A 22,375-nucleotide genomic window follows, 5' to 3' on the forward strand; every position below is an offset into this window, starting at 1 on the left:
AGTTGGCGCGGAGCCAGAGACAAGCAGGCGCCACGTCGCTTTGGAATGCGCACAGCTCAGTTGCCGCTCCGGCGATGGATGTGGTTCTTTCCACAAGTGATATGGCTGACCGTATCCAAGAGCGGCGACTGAAGAAAGCCGAGGCCACGCGTTCATTGAATTGAATTCGATGCAAATGCTAACGCATTTCCATCGAATGAATCCTATTCATCGTCAAACCAATTTTTTTTATTTTTATTTTACACATTTTTAAGAGATGGTCGTTTTATTTCTTCAAGCGTGTTTTTTAATTATGCTTACCTCAGCCCTCATTCTTTTTTATCCTCTTCCAATGTGTTTAGAGACGCCTTAAACTTTCAGCTCTTTTCGCAGATCTTTTTGTGTCTATAGACAAAGACAAATACAAAAAATCTTGGAACTCATCTTTTATCTCCATTTTCAAATCCTTACAAAGTCTACCGAAATTGACCCTTTCCGAAAGTCAGTCTACCCACCCTTTACAGAGCCAAACTCGACGCTCTAATGGCGGCACTACTCAGCTTCTCCACACCAGAAAAAGCGAACGTCTTCGAAAGCATAGAGCAGAAAGGGGCAAGGATGTTGGTACTTTTTCGTCAGCTTTGATTGACGAAATAGAGGGTGATTGATTTAGCCGATCATTATCTCCTATTACCACCTTTAGAGTGGCAGTATTGGAGCTTTTGAGACTGCCACAAAGTGACTCTGACTTTTGAAAAAGGTCTATTTGCGGTCACTGTACAAATTATTTTTAGGGAAATGTTGATCCATAAGTAATTTCACCAGTGGATGATCGCTTCTCTTCGTATGTTGAAATTGATGTTTTTCGCTTCGCAGTGTTTTATTCTCAACATCCTTGTTTCCAGTGACCATTATCTATCCACATCGGTTTTATTAGAATGTTCAGATTTGTACATCCTATCTTTTCAAGAATTACATTAGTTTAGACAATAGAGAGTTTTAGTAGATCGTTCCAATACCTCTGATAGCCCCGATAACGATACTATGCATGCGCAAGGGAGGCGGTGGCGGAGTATCGGGTATCGTTATCGGAGTCATGGGAACGATCTACTAAAAATCTCTAGTATACTGATATCACCATCCTTTGTGTGGTGCACACTGCTTGGTACAGTTATCGCGAAAACAGCATTCGAGCTTTCTCGCGTGTTGCTAAAAAAAGCGACAAGCGCCGAGTATGTGCCTCATTACACTAGTAGCATTGATAAAATTCATTCACTTTTAAGAGAAAATTTAAAAAAAAACGGCTATCGCTTGTTAATGCTATGACTGTACTTGGTATATTTTTGGTCGCTTCAGTCATGACTGTTTCGTTTTCCCGAAACTGTACATTATTACTGCTGTCGCTGCTCCTGAGTTTAATCGCTGTTTTCGATTACGAAGTGCGATGACTAAACTCGCGGCGTCTACGTCAGGGAGAGATGATCGTAGTGAGCTGCACGAGCTCCGTATTGAAATGAGGGGGCTAAAGGAGAGCATAAATGTTATAAACGTAAAATTTGAAGATATAAAGAAAAAGCTTGAAGAAGCACGTGGAGAAAAGGAGGCTCTGAAGAAGGAAAACGAGGGCTTGCGCGAGAGGGGCAAAGAGAACGAGAGTCTTTTCGAACAACTTCAGATGAGGGTTGTTCAGTGTGAGCAGTACTCGCGCAGGTCTAACATAGAAAAAAGAGGGCTTGTGCAGAAAGATAATGAAAACGTGACTGAGCTCGTGAGCAAGATAGGTGACATGATTGGTGCACCAATTGCCGCCGACGATGTTGAGGCTTGTCGTCACGTACCAACGCGAGAGGAGGGCAAGAGCAACGTCATCGTGCAGTTGAGAAGCAGGTAGAAAAGGGACACCGTTCTTGAGAAGGCTCGTAAGAGTCGCATCAGGAACCGTGATGTCGGAATTGAGAACGAAACACAAGTTTATCTGAATGAGCACTTACGTCCCGCGTTGAAACGTCTTCTTTCTCTGGCGATTCTCAAGAAACGCGAGTGCCAATGGCGATGTCTGTAGACGCGGAACGGTAATATCTCTGCACGCAAAACAGGGCAAAGTCGGTTAGTACACATCGTATCTGAAAGTAACTTGTGGAAAATTGTATAAGCGTAAACTCTGCTAGATTACTATTTTTTTTCTAAAATGCTATATTAGGAGCTCGGATTACCATCTGATATTGCGGTACGTAAGCAGTCAAATGACTATCTTTCTTCTGTTCATATTATCGCGCGATCACTAGCGCCTAAGCAGAACCAAGTGTCTACTTTTCTTCAGGAGTTTAACTTCCAATTTAATATTGTTATGTTTTCTGCAACATGGTATCACACAAATAGCCACATGTTAGTCTTGGATGAATACAATCATTATTTCATAAACCGAAGTGAAATGCGAGGTGGTGGCGTAGCTATGCATGTTAATCAGCAATTGTCATGCCGAAGTGCTAAAAAATTCACTCTTATCACAACAGATTACGAAGCACTTTGTTTGCAAAGTAAAGTGAAATGTTTGCTGTTGAGTATCGTCCCCCCTCTGGTAACCGGAACTTTTTTCTTCCAATTCGATATTGTTATGTTTTCTGAAACATGGTTTTTTTATCACACAAATAGCGATATGTTCGTCTTGGATGAATACAATCATTATTTCATAAACCGAAGTGGAATGCAAGGTGGTGGCGTAGATATGCATGTTAAACAGCAATTGTCATGCAAAGTGCTTGAAAGATTCACGCTTATCACAATAGCACTTTGTTTGCGAAGCACTTTGTTTGCGAAGTTAAGCAAAATGTTTGCTGTTGTGTATCGTCCCTCTCTGGTAACCGGAACGTTTTTCTTGATTTTATTGAAGAAATATTAGATTTCGCATCAATTCATTGGTATTGCTTGCTAATCGGGGGCGATTTCAATATAAATATGCTCGATGATAACACGCATGCCGTGATTCTATCAACAGAATAAATTTGTGAGGTTTCCAGAATGTATCACAACCCCAACTCGTGTATCACTCACGGGTCAATCCAATCTTGACCTTTTCATTGCAAATATAGACACACCTATTCACGCGGCTGGTAGAATATGCTACGATATAAGTGATCATTGTCCAATTTTTATAGCGTATTCTACTTCTACATCATGGAAAAAACACGTCAATCTAAATTAACATATCGGTGCTTATCAAGCAGAAACCTGAATACCTTCCGTAGCCTCTGTTTGATTGTCACCTAAAAGAAATCTACTGTTACAGGCATTCCGTGAGTCGGCGATACAACATCAAGACCAGGGGCCCTAATCTGGACGCTTGACGGAAAAGTCGGCGAGAAATTCGGCGGCTATGATTGGCCGGCGCCAAGGTCAAGTGTGGTGTTGGCCAATCGCGGCCGCCAAATTTCTCGCCGTCGTTTCCGCCAAGCGTCCAGCTTAGGGCCCCAGGTCTGCAGATTTGGGTCGAGCAGAAATGGGCGAACCCATCTCGCCGAGGTAACTTGCTTTCATCGACACGTCACCCTTCATCGGAGCCGGACGCCTGCCCTGACGTACCCACTTCCGTTTACTTGGACCCTACCGGCTTCCTGTTAGCCCCTACAAAAAGCCCAACGACGGACGGCAGCACATTCCTTGAGCGATCCAGGCAGCCTCTGTTTGATAGTCACCTAAAAGAAATCTACTGTTACAGGTACGTTGTATTTGAACACGCTATTTCTATTGTACTTTATGCCTAGATCGCTCAAGTGAAGATCTGACCTATTCTCCTGTGTACATCAACATTCTTTCGGGTTATACTGACCGAAAAACAGCCGCCAACTATAAAAGAGCTTGCTAAACTACTCACCGAAGTATATACAAAAGTGGATGGAACTAGCACAGAAATCAAAAGCGAACTAAGCAGCGGTAAGTCATTCAACGCGGCCATACAAGAGGAACTTGCAGGCCAGAAAGTGTCGATGTCCTCAATGAACTGCAGCATTGAAGGTTTCAAAGAAGTAATAAACGAATTAAAAACTGACGTCGCTACGCTGAAGCAGGAACAACGACAAACCCGCAAAGATTGCCTTGACTTAAAACAAGAACTCTCGGAAACAAGAGCTTATAAAATTAAAACAGTATAGCAGGAGGAGCAACATCGAGATAAAAGGAATCCCTCTGACATCGACCGAGTCTTTTGACGAGCTAATCGCGAACATCGGCGCGAAGCTTTATACAAAAATTACAAGTCAGGATATCAATGCCATTCACCGGGTACTGTCAAAAGATAAAGCAAAACCGAACATAATTGTTCGATTTTTTTCACCATCCATTCGTGACAGTTCACTTCAAGCCGCAAAGAAACTGCGCCTCACCACTGCTCCTATTGGTTTCACAGTGAACGAACCAGTCTATATAAATGAGCACTTGTGCATAGGAAATAAGATACTGCTCGGGAAAGCGCTTCAATTGAAGCTCGAAAAGAGCTGGAAATCCACGTGGACATCCCGGGGAAGGGTATTGATGAGGAAAGCAGATACTTCTAAGGTTGTTAGATTACATGTGATAACGACTTCGCTCAAATTGTGTAAGCCTACCCCGCCCCCCCCCCCCCCCCCCTTTTCATTTTCTTTTTTTAACTATAATTGAAATGTTGTCTGTTACCACAATAAATACCTTACACTCAGAAACCACCTGCCTGTCTGTATTACATTGCAACGTCAGAAGCATGAACAGGAACGAAGATGTACTGCTTGCGTTTTTGTCCCAGCATTCATTTACGTATGATGTAATAGGCATAACTGAAACATGGTTAAAGAAAGATGAGTCGTTCTATATTTCTGGGAATGTTATGGTTCTTTTTCCCATGAGGCGCAGCTCACAGAGGAGGGGGTGTTGCTTTGTATATAAAATCATCATTACTATTTAATGAGCTCCACCATGTAACATGTTCCACTAATACTATTGAAGCTCTTTTTCTGGAACTATTGTGCGGAATTATAGTAGCTGTTGTTTATAGACCACCAGATTTATCTGTGCCTGTTTTTCTAAATAAAATGGAAGACTTTCTAATGTTGATTACACAAAGCAATAAGAAGTCTGTTATTTGTGGTGATTTCAATATAGAATACATTTTAGCGCTCAAAAAAACAGGGACAAAGAGGCGAGAAACAGACAGCACAGTGCGCTACTAACAACTGATCAGTTGTTAGTAGCGCACTGTGCTGTCTGTTTCTCGCCTCTTTGTCCCTGTTTTTTTGAGCGCTAAAATGTATTCCAAATTCCAAAACCAACTAGCCCAGCAATCGACTCTACTGATTTCAATATAGATTTGTGCAAGGGTACGCCTACGGATTATCTCCATCTGATACAGTCATTTAATTTTTCAAATGCAATAACAGAACCAACTAGAGTAACACCTGAGTCATCGACGTCAATTGATCACATTTTTTCTAACCATGAAGTGCACGACGGTGCTGGTGTTTATGATACAAACATTGCCCGAACAATTTCCTGTATTTATATTTCTGCCCACAAATGCTGACCAATCTCATCTCATAAATATACCTCATCTTACCCACCGCATTAAGTACGAACTTCTGCATCAGTACCCAAAACAGAAATTGCCGATTCATCTATTAAAATTACAAAACAAAGTTATACGCCTCGCAAGTGGGCTCATTTTCGTCTTCTGCGCATGAGAAAGGAAGTAGCGGTGACGTCAGAACGCCGAGCCCTGATTGGTTGATCGCGACGCCCTATCTGAGCGTCGTCTGCTCCTTTGCAAACGTCGTTTGCTCGCAACATCGTCTGCGTCTGTCTTACCTTTCCTTTGACTTTCGGAAGTGCGGGTCTTTACGAGCGAGCTCGACTTAGCCTTTCAGAGAGGGCAGACGAAATAACTCGAACGGTACGTTGTTTTTGTCTAACAACTAGCAGACGCGCATGAAGGGGGAAAGTCAAAGGACTCACTGGCGAGGTGTCCCGGGGTGCCGAGGTTTGTTTGCTAAGAACCGAGAGGTGAGCGTGTTAGTGTCCGCAAGTTCCCTCCCAAACCCTTTTCCCTCCTTTCGTGTGCGGCGAAACCCCCCACTCTTTAACGGCGTCGGCGGGTTGGCGCAGTTAACGTCGTCTGCTTTACGTCTGCTAGTCAAAGCGATGGCTACTTTACCTTTCCTGCGTCTGTCGGAGATTCACCGCTTTTTCACCGGCGAGAGTCACCGTTACCTCGGGAAACAAGGAGATAACAAGGGGAAGAAATTGACCTTGTAATCTAAAATCGAGGTCAGCGATCAAAGTATAATACGCGAAGGGTTGTCAAGGGTCGCGCGGGCATATTCCATTCAACAGGCCAGCCGGTCGTGGGCAGACGGTCGCCGAGTTGCGGAGTGCCTGCTAGGCCTAACTGCGGAGCTCGCTTGGTCGCGTTCGGTGGAGTCGTGGCCGGTAGAGCTTTTCCCGGGTGTCTGTGGATCCAGCGTTCTTGTTTGTCGTGGTCTGTTTCGAGTACTTTTTACTTTTTTCCTGCTGCTTGAAGTCGGGACGCGTGAGAAGCGCACGTAGAAAAATAAACGTCCGTGGGTCGTCGCGACCGCGACGCTGTCGGCCATGCTGATTTGATCGTAAGACGTGTGTAAGACAGCTTCGGAGCTGTCGTAGGATTTCGTCGTAACCTGCGCAAAACTTACGAAAATTTCGTTTCGTGAATAAGAATTTGTTCTTAAGTTTTGTCTTACGCACATTTTTGGCGTAAGATTGTTTCGTGAATCTGGCCTCTGCACTTTTAAAAGTCGCGGGGAAGGTAAGACAGACGCAGACGACGTTGCGAGCAGACGACGCTCGGATAGGGGGGTTGCGATCAGCCAATCAGGGCTCGGCGTTCTGACGTCACCGCTACCCCCTGCGCAAGAAGCAGACGAACTTGCCCTCCGCATACGGACGCTATCTGTCCCTGGACGACTCGTCGAATTCTACGCTCTCTTGAAGAGAGAAACATGTGGCAGTAGAAGTAAAAAAAACATAAACACAACTCGTATTACTTAGCAGAATACAAAAAAAATCGCAATAATTTTGTGTCACTGATAAGAACACGCAAAAGGGAGTATTATTCGAATCTTATATCTAACAGCCACAGGGATCCCAAAATGACGTGGAAGGTGATTAATTCGGTTATTAAAGCAGGCCCAAAAAACAAATCCACTCCCGATATAAGCTCGGATGAAACAGTAGAAGACTTTAACACTTTCTTTACAAGCATTGGAGACCAATTTGGCTAGCAACATTATCAGCAACAACTGAAATTCCCTTTCACTACCCGAATTCCTCCCAAATACTTTTAGTTTTGAAGAAATTACGTCTACAGAAATAATAAACATAGTTAACGCTATGCCTCTTTATAAATCTCCTGGTTATGATGATGTCTCAGTTAAGGTTTTAAAATTCAATATTGGCATACTAAGTATTCCCTTGGAGCATATTTTTAACAACTCAATAACAAAAAGCATGTATCCAGATTCATTGAAAATTGCGAAAGTGTGTCCAGTCTACAAATGAGGCAATATTAATAAGCCAATAAATTATAGACCCATCTCAGTTTTAAGCACAATTAACGCACATTCCGAAAGGCTAATTCTACGACGTATTAACACATTTATAGAAAAGTACAATATTATCACACCCCATTAACATGGATTTCGTCCTAACAAATCAACTGGAAGTGCTGTCATCTCTTTCCCCAAAAAATTATTGAATCTCTAAACAGAAATAATATAAGCGTCGGTGTGTTTCTCGATATTAAAAGGGCATTTGACATGGTCGATCATCATATTCCTCTTAATAAAGTACAACGATATGGTTTCAGAGGTTCCTTCTTAGAGCGCAGCTCTTAGGCGCCCGTTTCCGGCTTAAGCGGCATCGACGTCGGCGTCGCCGCCGCCGCCGCCGTCGCCGTCGGCGGAACCGTAAGGACACGTGACCCTCCCAGGTCACGTGACCCCCCCCCCCCCCCCCCCCCCCGAGGTCACGGGACCTCAGGGAGTCACCTATCCCTCAGTACCCTTCCGTCCACCTCCTCAAGAGGTCCGCTATAACCCGGCGTTACTGGGAGTTGTAAACGGCTTCCATTTTTTATGCTTTCTTACAAATTATTTGTCATCTCGCTTACAGTTTGTGTCTTTCTCAGATCATACATCCACAATAAAACCAACAACCACCGGAATCCCACAAGGCACTGTTTCCGTAACTTTACTTTTTTCAGTCTACGTTAACGACTTGCCACACAAGTCCTTGCACTCAGATATAATAATGTACGCCGATGATGCTGTTTCAATCTACACAGACACGTCACTACATACCTTGCCGAACACTATCAACCAAGAACTAGCAGTTCTCCAGGAGTGGTTCACCTCCAACAAATTGGCATTGGATATAACCAAAACTAAGTACATTGTTTTTCGTCCCATTAGAAAATATGTTAACACCAGCTGCTTTAATATTTATATTGGGAACTCACAGCTAGAAGAAGTCAGTTCATTTAATTATCTGGGAGTTACATTTGACTCTCATCTCCATTGGCATGCGCACATTGAAAAGACTCGGAAAAAATTATCCTATGCTTGTTTTGCCTTATTGAAGGCAAGACAGTGTTTTAATATTGTATACTTGTATATTTTTCTATATTTCATACTCACTTAAAATATTATATTGAGGCCTGGGGATTAACTTACAATACTTACCTTCTGCCAATAATTAAATTACAAAAGCGAGCTGTTAGAATCTTAACGTACTCTTCCAACTCTCAACCATCCCGTATACTCTTCGATAAACTCCGCATCCTCTCATTTGAAGAAATCAAACGGTACAAAATTGCTTGTGTAATCGATAATATAGTAAAGGCAAACAATCCACTTCCAACAAGCATTTTAAATCGAGGCACACGACTAACAAGGGCAAACATATCCGGTCAGTTTAATCTGCCAATATCTCATAATGTATATGGCAAGGGACTAATACAATTCTGCGGCACTAAAATCTGAAATCATTTACCATCGTCAATCACACTCTCAGAAAACTTCAATGCCTCATTAAAAGAACACATCTCTTTTGAAAGAACATGCCTATTTTCATCTTGAGTCTCAAACCCACACAATACAGATAATCTTTGTTAGCCTTGACTACCTTCGTTTCAACAATTATCATTGTTTGTGTGTCATAACACATTATAGCATATAAACCTTTCATAACTTTGTTTCCTTTTATGGTCTATGTAATAGTGACTGTTTTCATGCATTATTAAAAATGGGCCCAAACTTGCCAATGACTATGGGCCCAAATGGTTTCTTCATTAATCTGTACTGTTACTAATGAAAAATAAAACCAATCTGAATCTGAATATGAATATGAATATGAATCTAGGTATATCGTAAATGCTGACTGGTCATCCGTCTATAGCAAAACCAACGGTAGTGACGCTTATGGCAAATTCATATCAATATTTTTTCACAATTATATTGCCTCAATCCCTCACATAACCGAAAAGCAAAAAAAAAAAAAAGAAAAGTAAATGAGAAAGCCTTTGATAGGACCTGAACATTTAAAAATGATCAACGAAAAAAAAAAACTTTTTAAAGCGTTCCTGCGCACGAGGGAACCGTGTAATGTCGCAGCTTTTAAGAAACCGAAACAAGCTAACCGCCGAGTTAAGGAAGGCAAAAACGTAGAGGAAATAAAATTGATTGATTGATTGATTGATCTTACTATAACAGTCCTTTTTTTTTTTTTTTTTTTGAGGTGTCCAAAAAGCGCCCTGAAAGAGTATGGAAGATAATAAACGAGGTTTTGAATAACGTCACTCGTTCGAGACACGCGTACCAATGTAGCGGAACCATGTTCCTTAACCCTACGGATCAAATCGAGATTTGTCGCACACTTTATAAGCTTAAAAAACAACCACTCAACAGAGAGAGGACGTCCAGATAAAACTTGTAAAATACGTAATTGATGCTATCGCTCCCTATCTGAACTACATATTTAATCTAGTTCTAGAGTTTGGTTGCTTTTCAACTAGAATGAAAAAGGCAAAAGTTTCGGTCATCTTTAAAGGAGGAGAAAAAAAATAACTTTAACAATTATAGGCCAGTATCCATTCTTCCGGTGTTAACTAAAGGACTTGAGAGAATACTTTTTTCACGTGTCACCAACTTTTTCTCTAAACACGACATACTTACATACTGTCAGCATGGCTTTCGACAGGGAAAATCAACAGAAACAGCACTTTTAACAATGAAGGAATTTATCATTAATAAAATTGAGGGAAATCGGCTTACCCTTGGAGTATTCATTGACTACATTATTAAGGCATTTGATTACATAAACTTACTAAGGCATTTGATTGCGTTGACTAAGGCATTTGATTGCATAAACCACGAGATATTGCTAAAGGAGTTGCACGCATACGGTGTCCCTGGCGTTGCCCAATCGTTGTTCCAATCTTACCTTTACGACCGGAAGCAGTGCGTAGCAATAGATAATACCATTTGATCTTCCAAATTAATTACTGCCGGTGTTCCCTAAGGAAGTGTTTTAGCACCGTTCCTTTTCAATGTGTATATTAATGATGTTGTTCAGCAGCATAGTAACGCAGCCTACGTGATCTATGCGGATGGCATGAGCCTGTTTATTTCCGGGTGGGACACAAATGAAAATAATTTAAAAGCTGAAAGAGAACTTTCGAAACTGTGGCACTGGTCCAACGAGAACGGTCTCAAATATAAATACAAATAAATCTAAGGCTATTTTATTCAAAACTACAGATAAGCAGACACAAATAACACACGATTTATTACTCGGTGACACTCCTATTAAAATAGTTAACAGACACATCATCCTTGGAGTTACATTCTCTACCAATATGACATGGACAGATCACATTGAAGCTTTAGCAATGCCCTTATCATCGGCGACAGGAGCCTTGTCACAATTTCAACACATCCTTCAAGACAATGCAAAATTTCAAATGTACCATGCCTAATTCACTTCAAATATAAATTACTAATTATAATGCAATTAAATGCGAATGTGCTAGCGAGGTGAACAAGTGTTACGAAAATAATGCCTGGAGGAGGGGAACAAGAGGGACAAAGGACAAACACAAAAATCTCTTGGAGATTTGTGTTTGTCCTTTGTCCCTCTTGTCCCCCATCTCTACGGATTTTTTTCGTTATAAATTACTGCACGCTCGTATGGGGCACGACCAGAGCAGAAAACATACACACCATCCCGCTTACAATCAACCGCACAATTCTTCACACATTGATATTTATGATATTTATGAATTTATGAATTTCGTTTATTGCATTCTTTATTTGTTTCAAATTAAAGTTTCAGATCATTTTTAAAAATGACATCTGACCTATCGAAACAAATAAGGGATCCTCGCACCCGCAGCTGTGACAGGTGGTTAGTGCCGCGCCCAGGCACTGGATACTTCACGCAGTCGCTGACATATTACTTATTTTTTTATTTTAAACAAGTATGTAGAACAAAATATTAACTTTGATACATTTGCTAGAAAAAAAAATGCGAGAATTTTTTTGTAAACACTAGATGATAATGCACTAGTCTCTATCTTGTTTATGGCAAAGTTTTGGTATTCAAGCCTTTATTGTAATTTTTTCAAAAAAAACAAGTCATCTGGGAAAATTTTATCTGAGCCATTTATAATTTCATCAACTGTTGATAATTTTTATAAGGTGTTTGACACTTGCCATATAGAATTATATACATTAATATGGTGTTTACGTGTACTCATATTGTTACGCGTCATATTGTATTTTTTTGTATTTTTTCACAAAAACATTGCTGTCCCCAGGCACTCTTAAGCTGTCAACGACAGCTTTTTCGCCCGGGGACCCTCAACATTGTGTTGGCAAATAAAATTTAATTTAATTGAACTGCGTGATGCAGGAAATTCGCCCTCCGGAAGCCATGTTGTTTTGGATTCAACAATGACTGAGCATCAATATGTTTAACAATAGATGTGTACAATATGTGTTCAAGAATTGCACAAGAAACGGAAGTCAGTGAAATAGGACGGTAACTTAAAGCGATGTTATGAGCCCCAAATTTATGGACTGGTACGACACAAACTATGTTCCAGTCATCTGGTAGAGAGCAATCATTCTGTGACTATTCAAAAAGGATTTTCAAATATGGGGACACTGAGCAAGCGCAATACTTTAGCAATGATGTCGGCAGGCAATCAGGGCCAGCAGCCTCCGATACATATAAGTCCTATAATAATACCGCTATCCCGTTAGTATTGAACAAAATTGTAAACACGTACGCAACCCGTAAGGTGAAACAGTAGAGAGTTTTAGAATAGCGTAAAGACCCTTGCGTCAGCACTGCGTACACCGAACGCTAGCTGTCGACGTAATGTTACGGAGCGCGTTGAACGCGCACTTTTAGTATAGCGGAAGGCAAACGGATATGTAACGATACGTAAAGATTTGCAGCGCCATCGATGTGCTCCCGCGAACTGTTTCAAACAATCCAAGGCGGGTATTAGGTCAAGCCAATTTAACACCGCGAATCTCCTTGCTTTGCTACGAAGTGCGTGAATCTCTTTGCAGTTGCCTGTTGTGAACGTGTTTTTTTTTTTTTTTTTTTTTTTTTGGGGGGGGGGGGGGGGGGGGGGGCTGTGCGACCAGCAGTTTGAGCTATGGTTCCCTCCAGTGTGTTGTGGGATCCCTACTACTATGTTGGCCTCGTCATTTCTTTGGAAGTATTCAAGCAATATGTCGCACCGCTCGCGTACCGACCGCACGGTAAACACATTTTTGGCTTCAACGGCGTCGCCAACGTTCTTGGCTATTGACACCTACATTTGTGGACGCTCGAAAGGGTTCGTCGCGCTGATTTCTTTGAGGAGGTTGTGGGTCGCCTGTCAATACCGCCCGATCAAGCCGAGTTCCACTCGCTCCGAGGAAGTCGCACGGGGAAGCGCTACCATTGGGAAAAGGTTTAATCTGTACTTAAGTTCAGAGTCCGATGAAGAGGAGGGCCAAGGCTGTCTGGTGGTCCGGGCCTTCAGACTAAAGAGCCGGGCCTTGCTCGGCACCGGCTCTTTAGTCTCTCTCCAGCTCCGAACTCCGCGTTCCTCGCCCGCCACGAGCCTCGCCCTTTTTCCCTTTTTTCTCTTTCTTTCACGAGGTTGAGGTCATCTTCAATGGTGAAGCGAACCCGTACAACGCGCGTAGCACTTCCACTGGTTTGCCTCACCGCCGCCATTTTCCAAACTGGAGTAGTCTCGCGCTTTCCCGTGTGCGACGAGAGCAACGAGGATGGCACGCAGGGGACCGCTACGTACGCTCGCAAAAATCGCTAGCGAGCGTACGTACGCATAGCTCGCTGCAGTACGTACGTATGGCTCATGCGCAGTGTGGAGGACGCAGCGTTAACGCTAACGTAAAGGGCTTGCGTTTGCTCTTTTACGCAATACTAAAACGCTCTTTTGAAAGTTGAGGTTAGACGTCGGGGCCGCTAAGGTGTTATTTCGGAGTAGTTGGACTGAATGAACGGTAAAGGTGCGATATGCGCACCTTAGAGTCCGCGTAGGCCGTTTCGCATTAAACCGAGTAACACACCAGACGAAAATTCCATAGCGTTTTGGAACCAATGAGGGCGTATTAACTAGAGGGGCATTTCAACTGTCTACGTAAAAGGGGAGCGTGTTTTCGTTCGTCACTTCGGTACAAATAGTCACACGTGCAAAAACAAAAAACACCGAATAAACAGGGACAAGGAAGTAGACAAGACGAAGTGCACTCTCAAATGAAGATTTATTGAAAAAAGAACACACACTATTAATACCATCTTTCTGGCTGTTCGTTTAGAAGGTAAAACTATATCTGTCATACGCATTGACGGCGAACTAACGCACTCGCTTTTCGCTTACTTACTTATAAGGAGTATTCACTGGGCGCCATATTTGTGGGTGCTGTCTAGAGCGCATGCTCAGAACGAGCCCACATTAATAGGCTGCTAAGACTGGCAATCTTGAGGGTGCGGAATGCACGTTACAAAAGAACTGTGGAAGCTCTAAATCAGCACGGGCTCAGCAGTCGCGCACACAGCTATAGCCGCCAGTGAATACTTCCTATAGAGGATGCATCGTAAAATTCTAAGGCAGTTTCATCTGCGTGCTATACCAAGAATAGTTGTTTGTGCTAATTCTGAGTCACATGGGCACCTGTCCCGGTGCACTGCCAGATTGCCCGGTGGGGACTGTTTTACCGACCATGCATGTTATCTTGCTTGCTTGTTATCTTAACTTGTTATCGACGGCCCGTTGAATGTTTTGGCGGAGTGCCGAAAATGGGCCCGCGTCGATAAGCGCGGTAGACGGCGCAAAACCGCTAAGTGTCCCACTCACAGCTATCCCTATAATATAGCTGTAACATTTTCCATGACCAAGGTTTCATCTAGAACAAAGCTGGCTGTAATGGTATTTGTAAGGCCCCCCAAAACACGGAACTAAATTAAGAGTTGAAACATTCTGCCCTTTGAGCGGAGTCAGTGACGACGTTATGTTTCACGAGAGACTGATTAGGTACGTTATCCTTTTTATTTATTTATTTTACGTAGTCTTTGATTTTAGATTAAAATTACTCAAAGAAAACAGACCCTGTCTTCGCTATCTCAATTGTTTTGCTCACTGGTTATCACTTTTCGTTTTCCGATATTTTCAGGTGACGGATAGCTTTTTAAAAGCGCGATAGATTCTTTGCTTCTGTTGTGTAAGCTTTCGCTGTTCTTTTGTAAATCACGGCTCACTTTTATTTCGCCTTTGGCTACAAACCCACAAAGGGACCCCCCAAAACGATCATACGAAGGGACCCCTCAAAAGTATCGAGTTCACTTAATGAATGAGATTCGGCAAGTGTTTCAAAAGGAATAAAATGCGCATCCAGAAAAACATTTATTTCAGAAATGTTAGCTTTATTGTAATTAAATGTAAATCGACTTCCACTATCGCACATTTTTACATGCCATTTTTACATGCTCCAAAGTCCTTTCCCAAAGAACAGCACTGCTCTTTGTGAATTCTGAATGGAATTACTAAAGTAGTCTTCAGCAGATTCGGCTCACTTGTAGAAAAAGAAAAGTAAAAGAAAATGCCTTCCCGAGTGGGCTCTAACACAGTTTGAGTAAGCGCGAACAAATTAACAAAATTTGTCATTACTGCAGAGTCCACGGGTAGCCCCAGAAAAGACTCTTGTCTGGTGCCAGTTAAGGTCGGGCAAATTGAAATCTCCTCCTATAACCATACTATCAGATTTAGTTGTTTCAGCCATCAATGTGAGTTTTGATAATACCTCAAGCGAACTTGCGGGCGACCGGGAAAATGAACATAGCGGCAAAGTTTTACCATTGCAGAATTTCGACTGGCGCCATACCGCTTCGTATACGAGCCCTCATCAAATTCAATTTTACTCGAAGAAATTTTCTGGTCTTCGAGGATAAATAGATCTCCGCCGTGACTATTTCTATCTTTCCTGTAGCATATAAAGTGATCAGGAAACACCTCGCGGTAAGTTACCTGTTCAGCTAGCCACGATTTTGTGCCTTTAACAACCGATAGTTTAACCGTATATTTGAGGTCAGAAAACTCATCAATCTTATTTTTACAGCGAAGTTGTTTATGTCTAGGGTTTCGTGGATTTTTCGTGTGCGTGACCAAAACGTCTACGCTCGCACCGCCGCAGGCGCCGCACGCGTACGCCTTCCCTGTATAAAAGATTCGAGGTAAATAACCAAAAGAAAGCATTGACGAACGCGCGTGCAAGATTCCATTTGTTTTAGGCGTTTGCTTTAGAACAGTTACTGCTGCAGACGCCGGCATGTGCGGCGCTGGAACACCATTCCCGGCATTCTCCTTGATGCTTGGGTAATCACTAATTTAGCAATAGATCTAAGGTCTATTTCACTTCTCCTCTCTCGTCATAATGGAGAGGCCGCGTATAGCCGGGACTCCCGAAGAGCAACGCGCTTACGAAGAGCAACGGCGGGAACGGCACCGAGAATGTCAGCGGCGGCGGCGGGCGGGAAACACCACCGATGAAGACGAACACCAAGTGCATACGGCAAACCAGACAAGACGACGAACGTCACGGGGTGGAGAACGCATCAAATAAAATGTGTGGGCGTATCCTTTCGTCACGATGACCATCTATCAAGACAATAAACCTGTTCGTACCTTTCTTCAAAATTCCGTGTCACGTCTGTGTCGTGCGCTAAACAGCTTTCCTGGTCATCCAACTTCACAGAGTGGAATGACTCATGATTTTTTTTATACTTGAACAATTAATTACAAGAAAAGAGTTGATGGTGTGCTAGGGCATGGCCACCCAAGCTTTACTACCTACCTGGTTGATGTTGTCATCATGATATACTTTACGTCATAAAGATAAAGGGCGGCATTTCTTAGGTTGACCCGCGCATTGTCACTCCTGTGACTCTTTCGCAAAACCCTAAAGATGCAGTCTCTTCCTACGTATCGCTTCAGAGAAATCTTCGGATATACTGATACCGGGCCCTTAGATTTCTTGGCGTTCCCTATGATGGTCTGTTTTTCTTTAAATCACGCAAAGTTTGCAATCAAGAGTCGGTTTCTGTCCGACCGGAATTGGCCTTTCTATGAGCTCTCTCAAGTGTTGTTCGAGTCACGCCAAGCCTCGTTTCACACAGTTCTTGAACGAGTGATTCCATAACGACCACGACTCGTAAGCATCTACGTTCTTTACACCGTAAAATAGAAGATTACACCGCCTACTCCGATTTTCAAGGTCATCAATCTTTAATACGAGAGCCTGCGTGACATTCTGTAGGTTTTCGCAGCTTTTTTGGCCCCCTGTCGCCATTGCCTCTAAGTTTGTAAAAGATGCCACCTGGGTTCACCGACACATGTTACAGGGTTGACATACATATATCTGGTGTGTGGAAACCTTGGAACATATTCACGTTTTTATGCAACAACACATTATCTTCTTTGCACATTGGTCTATATTGCCGCGTGGGGCAATAAGAAAAACAAGGGGACTGTGTGGCTGAGCTAGACGGCTTCCAAGCGTAAGGAAAACGTTCTAATTTCACCGGTGTGGTTTGTTTCTTGTTCCTTTTCGTTCCTCATGTGGAAAGGGTCACTTAATTCTCGTTAGTTGTGGCGCGTTTTGATTTACCACATTCCCGAATATAGAGCCGGCATAACAGTAGCCGTGGCGCGCTGCGTCAAATTGAGTCTCACGCCACTGCTCGATCCTGCTCTTACGCCTAGATCAACACCCGCAGGGCTTGTTATTGTACGTATATTTTGCCTCAAGTTCACCGCATTCAATCTTCAGTTTTCTTAAGTCATCTATAATTCCTTCCCTTGTCATCCATGACAATACTGAACGTTAATATAAAGGGGGATCGGGGGTGGGGGGTGCTAACACTCTGTTCGGCACCCAGACAGACGTACTTGGTTGAATAAAGAATCACTGACTTTGACCTTCATAGATATATTCAAACGAAGCACTAAGTATCTAGGAGTATACGACGCGAGATGAAGCCTCCTGGAAAAGTTCAAGACGGCAAACTAAGGTTTCGTTAAGCGACTTTGTTTCTTCGGGGTTTTAAGAAGAATTAGTGTCCCAGCGAAACCCGAGCTGCCAGTCAGGGGCTTTCCATGATGTTTCTATGTATGTCAGCTGCCGGCACAACATGCTTCTTCACGGGCAAACTTGCGCTGAGCGCTGTAGAAACGAGGCATTTATTTGCCGTATTTCTACCCCGGATGAAGGCGGAAAGAAACACGGGTATACGCCACCTCCCTCCCACTGTGAATATAAGGAGTAAAAACACAGGCTCCGTATAGTATAATGCGTTTTATTTGGTGAGAAGCGTATCGCGAGAGCTATATACAAAAATGTACAGGAAGACCGACGTGGCCCAGAACTTGTTAGCTCGTGACCCGCAGATCCGCCTGAAACAAAGGGTAAAGCGTTGCGTATCTCACCAGGAAGTCGGCATTTGACCACATGCGCGGGACCGTTACCCTTTCGAGAACCTGTTTTGCATGACATCGCAATATCCTGGAGATAAGTTTAGCTTACCGATGCCCTTGCGCCGTAAACAAGAGGACGAAATGTGCTCTACAGGATAAACAGTCCATCGAAAGTGGTAGGGAAGTGAATCAGCAGCCTTCGCACTATCCAACGTGTAATTACGTCAGGCGGCCCCTAATTATTTACCATTGGCTGTCCTTTTTCCGATACTCATTGAGCGTCGAATTGGCTCCACGTCGAGTCGCATCGGTCGGCCACTAGAACATAAATGTGACGCATCGACTCGGAAGTACGGCGCGTGCTAGAAACCCACTTTCTCCACTTTTGTCCTTGTCGTTATTCTGGGTCGCCTTTAACTCTGGACTGGCCGTGCGATTCCGCAGTGCGGAATGTAGGGAAATCCTGAATTAAAAAGAGAACACGGACTAAGAAATAAGTTTGTTCGAGACTTCTGCGAGGACGTCGAGCAACATCGTTTGAACAAATTTGGAATATTTTACTTCAGGCTCATAGCTAGCAAGCTAGTACCCTGTTGAGGGACCGCGCAAACCACTCTGGTGCAACCATTTTTCATGGTTACGTTTTTGAAGTGGAACTATTTATTGCATGCAATCATCGGCAGCCAAGGTCCACACCTTTAAGTTGTTACTCTGAAAGTAAATATATTTTACTGGTTAACGTGTCCTCGACAACATTACACCACTTCCCCTGTATATAGTTACGAGGGGCATACCATATTGATTTACACTTTCTTTTCGGGCTGCAGATAACGGCCGCTTAGAGATCAATAGGTATCCCCACCTTATATATATATATTCCTCCCGAAGCCGAATGCCCTTGAGCTACCGGTGCGACAACTTCTTCACGCACTGCCGGAATGATTTTTTGGAAGTGCATCATACCCACGCCTGCGCAACTTCTTCCAGCTCATCAGTGACTGCACAATGGCATCCTTGCAGGGCTTCTTCGAGACCTCGAAAAATGATAATCACTGGGGGCCAGTTCGGGCCGTGCTTATGTACGGCCGAACGCCCGACGGGTTGTACGACGCGTCGGAAAGAAGGCCTAACCCGATCGGGCGCCAGACAATCACGGCCACAGTGAACGTATGCCCGCTACCCCATGATAGGCCGGCGCCAATCGAGTTCGACCATCTTTCCGACGCGTCGGACGTTTGGTCGTTCATGTCTACTGTGGCCAGAACTGGCCCCCCAGAAATCATCACCTGTTCGGGGCCATGGAGAAAACCCATGCAAGGACGCCATTTCGCAGTCCCTGCGGAGTTGGATTGAGTTGCCCAGGCGTGGGTATGATGCACTTTCAAGAAGTGGGTCCAACAGAGCACGACAAAACTGGCACACAGTGTTTCAAGTGCATTCGGCTCTGAGGAATACATCGAGACTGTGGGCATATCTACCGACCTCCAAGTGGCCGTTTATGTACAGCAAAACAAAAATCAATACGGTACGTCGCCCGTGCATGCGAAAATGGCATGTACTGTCCGAATAACTATATACGCCATATCGAGCGGAAACCACTCGAGGCATCGCAATAAACCTCTTAGTAGTAACTTTGAAAGTGCACTCCTTTTACCTGCTTTCCCTACCAACTGTGTTCACCTGCTCCACTTTCTAAACCTTTCTAAGTAGAACCTCGAAAATACACTTTTTTTTGTCAATTATCATATTACGTAGATATAGATGAAAAGAAGTTAGGTGAAAACAATGCGCTTCCTAAAAATTAACGCACCCTTCGTATCGAAGCAGCAACCACGCAGTCATAGTAGAGCAGGCAATCGAAGAGGTCTCGAAAATGATATTATACGCCCCACTGGCGGTACTACTCCATACTCCATCTCACAAACACCTGCAGTGAACACAAATGCATGGGCACAAGCGCGTGGATTTAGAAAGTGCCTCGTATGCACGAGTTCTCGTACAAACAAAAGCCTTCTGAGCTGGGCTCACGCGCCTGTGCCTTCCTCTTTACTGCAGACATTTGTGAGATGGAGCATAGGCTCGTGCACCTCGCTTGCGAAAAACCACGGTCTACGAAGGACAATGATCCACGAAGATAGACGAGCTAAGCGCGCTTTGTGGCTGATATTCGCCCCTTGTCTGTTTGGCAACAAACTCAGTGGCGCAATCTATTCGGTAGCCATGGCACGCTTCCGGTACGTGTATATATATTAAATATTTTTTTTTTAATTTTTACGCATCGTTCTTTTATTATAAGAGTGAATTATGTGTAAGAATGTCATAATCGACCGTTTCCCGATAATAGCGCGTAGCATTGATTTCGCAAATACTGTCATGACGCCGTCTATACTCCATTTCACCTTAAGATATACCGCAGGAAAGGCTACATGCGCGAGCTACTTGGGCAGATATCGGTGGCACAAGCTCTCGTGCATTAAGCGCAGCTGCCAACGGTATGAGCTCGCGCTTCTAGCCTTCGCTGCGGTACAACATAAGCTGAAACGGAGTATTGGCGACGTGCGCGACCGAAAGCGTCGCTGTGGTCGGCCTTCCACAATTGGCCCAAAAGCTGACTATGACGTCGGAAGGGTATACCATCGACGGAAATAAGGGGAATGAAAGAACTTTAATTTGACGGTGTTGGCAGTGTTCCTTTGAGAGCGCAATGATTTCAAGCTTCCACCATGCTATTTACAAACACCATCGAACTTGTTGTTTGCAAGGTAATGACGTCACAAGGGGGAACCATAGGAGGGCGCCACCGAAACATCTCGCCGCTAATAGCTGGGAACCGAAAAGGTTTCTAGGGATATTGGCAGACTGGCGCCACCACGTTTCAACTCACGCGAGAAAGAGCGAATACGTACAACTGAGAGGGGCGATGAGGCCGCTCTCGCCGTCCCAGCGCAGCTTGGATGAGCACCGCTGCTACCACTTGTATTCGACTCCGTGACCTCCGCCTTCCAAAAGGAGTCCAGCTCCTCCGCCACCGTAACCGAGCCCGTGGCCACCACCGAGAAAGAGTCCACCGCCGAATCCACCTCCGAGACCTCCGCCGAACCCACCTCCCAGACCCCCGCCGTACCCGGCACTGCCGAGTCCGTCCACCAGACTGACCGGAACGCCCGCCGCGATGGTCAGCCGCGGCCGCACGGCATGCGTAACGGTGGCCACGGGTTTGGCGACATAGTTGACCACGGGTTTGGCGACATAATTCACGTTCACCACGGGTTTCGCCACGTAGTTGACCCGCGCCACGGGCGTGGTGAATGCCACAGGTGTGGCGGCTACTGGAGCCACGACCACGGAGCCGCCTCCGAATCCAAGACCGCCGCCTCCGAATCCAAGGCCGCCACCGCCGAACCCCAGGCTCCCTCCGCCAACGGCACCGCCGCCGCCTCCGGCAAAGGCCGACGACGTCAAGGTGAAGACGAGCAAGACCTGCACGAGGAGGCTCATGAAGCCGTGGCTGCGGGGTGGCCCTGCAGGTTTCTCGCATGCACCCCTCGCGACTCTCTTGTGGGCCAGACTGCGCTCTTGAACCAGCTTTACAAAACGGACGTTGAATCAAGCAGTGCGCTAAAATTCTGGTATATCGCAACACCCTAAAAAACATTTACTAAAATACAAACATAAAACACAATCGATTTTTTTATCTATTGTTGCGGTCAACTTTTAAGGAGCTCGCAGTGAGGGTACGACCAACGTCAATCGGATGTTTACGTAATAAGTGAGGAGTACGGTACTGAACACTCAAGACGCGGGTGAGCTGATGAAATTTCAACATTGAAAAACGCCAGAAACCAGTGAAGAAAAAACTGTCAGCGAACAAACTTGAGTGCAAAATACACTCTGCGTGCTTTGTCCGTCGCTTCTTTTTTCTGGTTTCAGGTTTTGAGGCATTGCTTTATGTGCTACACTGTGAAGACCCGTATTCTCCTCACCAACAGCACCTTCAAAGTTCGCCTGACGGTTGTTACCCCTTCCCCTTGATTTTCAAGACTGATTTTCTCGTTTTTGAAATCGCGCGACTCTGTAAGAAAACATTCGAATAACGGCCTCCTCGTGAACTCAAGTTTCGCATTTCGTTCAACTTGACGAATATGCAGAATCAACATGTTGGTGGACTTTGAGAGCCCGCGACCATCAGGGGCTTTACTGGAGTACGCCGCGAACCGGGGCCATCTGCGCGCGTCTACCGCCATTAACCACCCCGCTAGTTCGAAAGAGCGCAACCTCGTTCAGAGTCTAATTGCTAGCTCGCTTCATTGCCGCTGAGAACCGGGGGAGCGCGCTTGCGTCGCACGA

The 22,375-nt window shown here is 44.3% G+C and overlaps 1 protein-coding gene and 3 pseudogenes across 1 annotated transcript; 3 read left to right on the forward strand and 1 right to left on the reverse strand.

The window, feature by feature from the left end:
* Positions 1-3,962: 3,962 nt before the first annotated feature.
* Positions 3,963-4,574, forward strand: LOC115331941 (annotated as a pseudogene).
* A 137-nt stretch (positions 4,575-4,711) lies between these two features.
* On the forward strand, positions 4,712-9,414 carry LOC115331942 (annotated as a pseudogene).
* Positions 9,415-10,864: 1,450 nt separating this feature from the next.
* LOC115331943 lies at positions 10,865-11,579 on the forward strand (annotated as a pseudogene).
* Positions 11,580-20,995: 9,416 nt separating this feature from the next.
* Positions 20,996-21,526, reverse strand: LOC8052889 (ctenidin-3-like). The gene has a single exon (XM_029994215.2). The coding sequence runs from the start codon at positions 21,524-21,526 to the stop codon at positions 20,996-20,998; it is 531 nt and encodes a 176-aa protein (XP_029850075.2).
* Between the last annotated feature and the right edge of the window lie 849 nt (positions 21,527-22,375).

The sequence above is a fragment of the Ixodes scapularis genome, unplaced genomic scaffold, assembly GCF_016920785.2.
Source record: "Ixodes scapularis isolate PalLabHiFi unplaced genomic scaffold, ASM1692078v2 PGA_scaffold9__187_contigs__length_104089568, whole genome shotgun sequence".
Lineage (NCBI taxonomy): Eukaryota > Metazoa > Arthropoda > Arachnida > Ixodida > Ixodidae > Ixodes > Ixodes scapularis.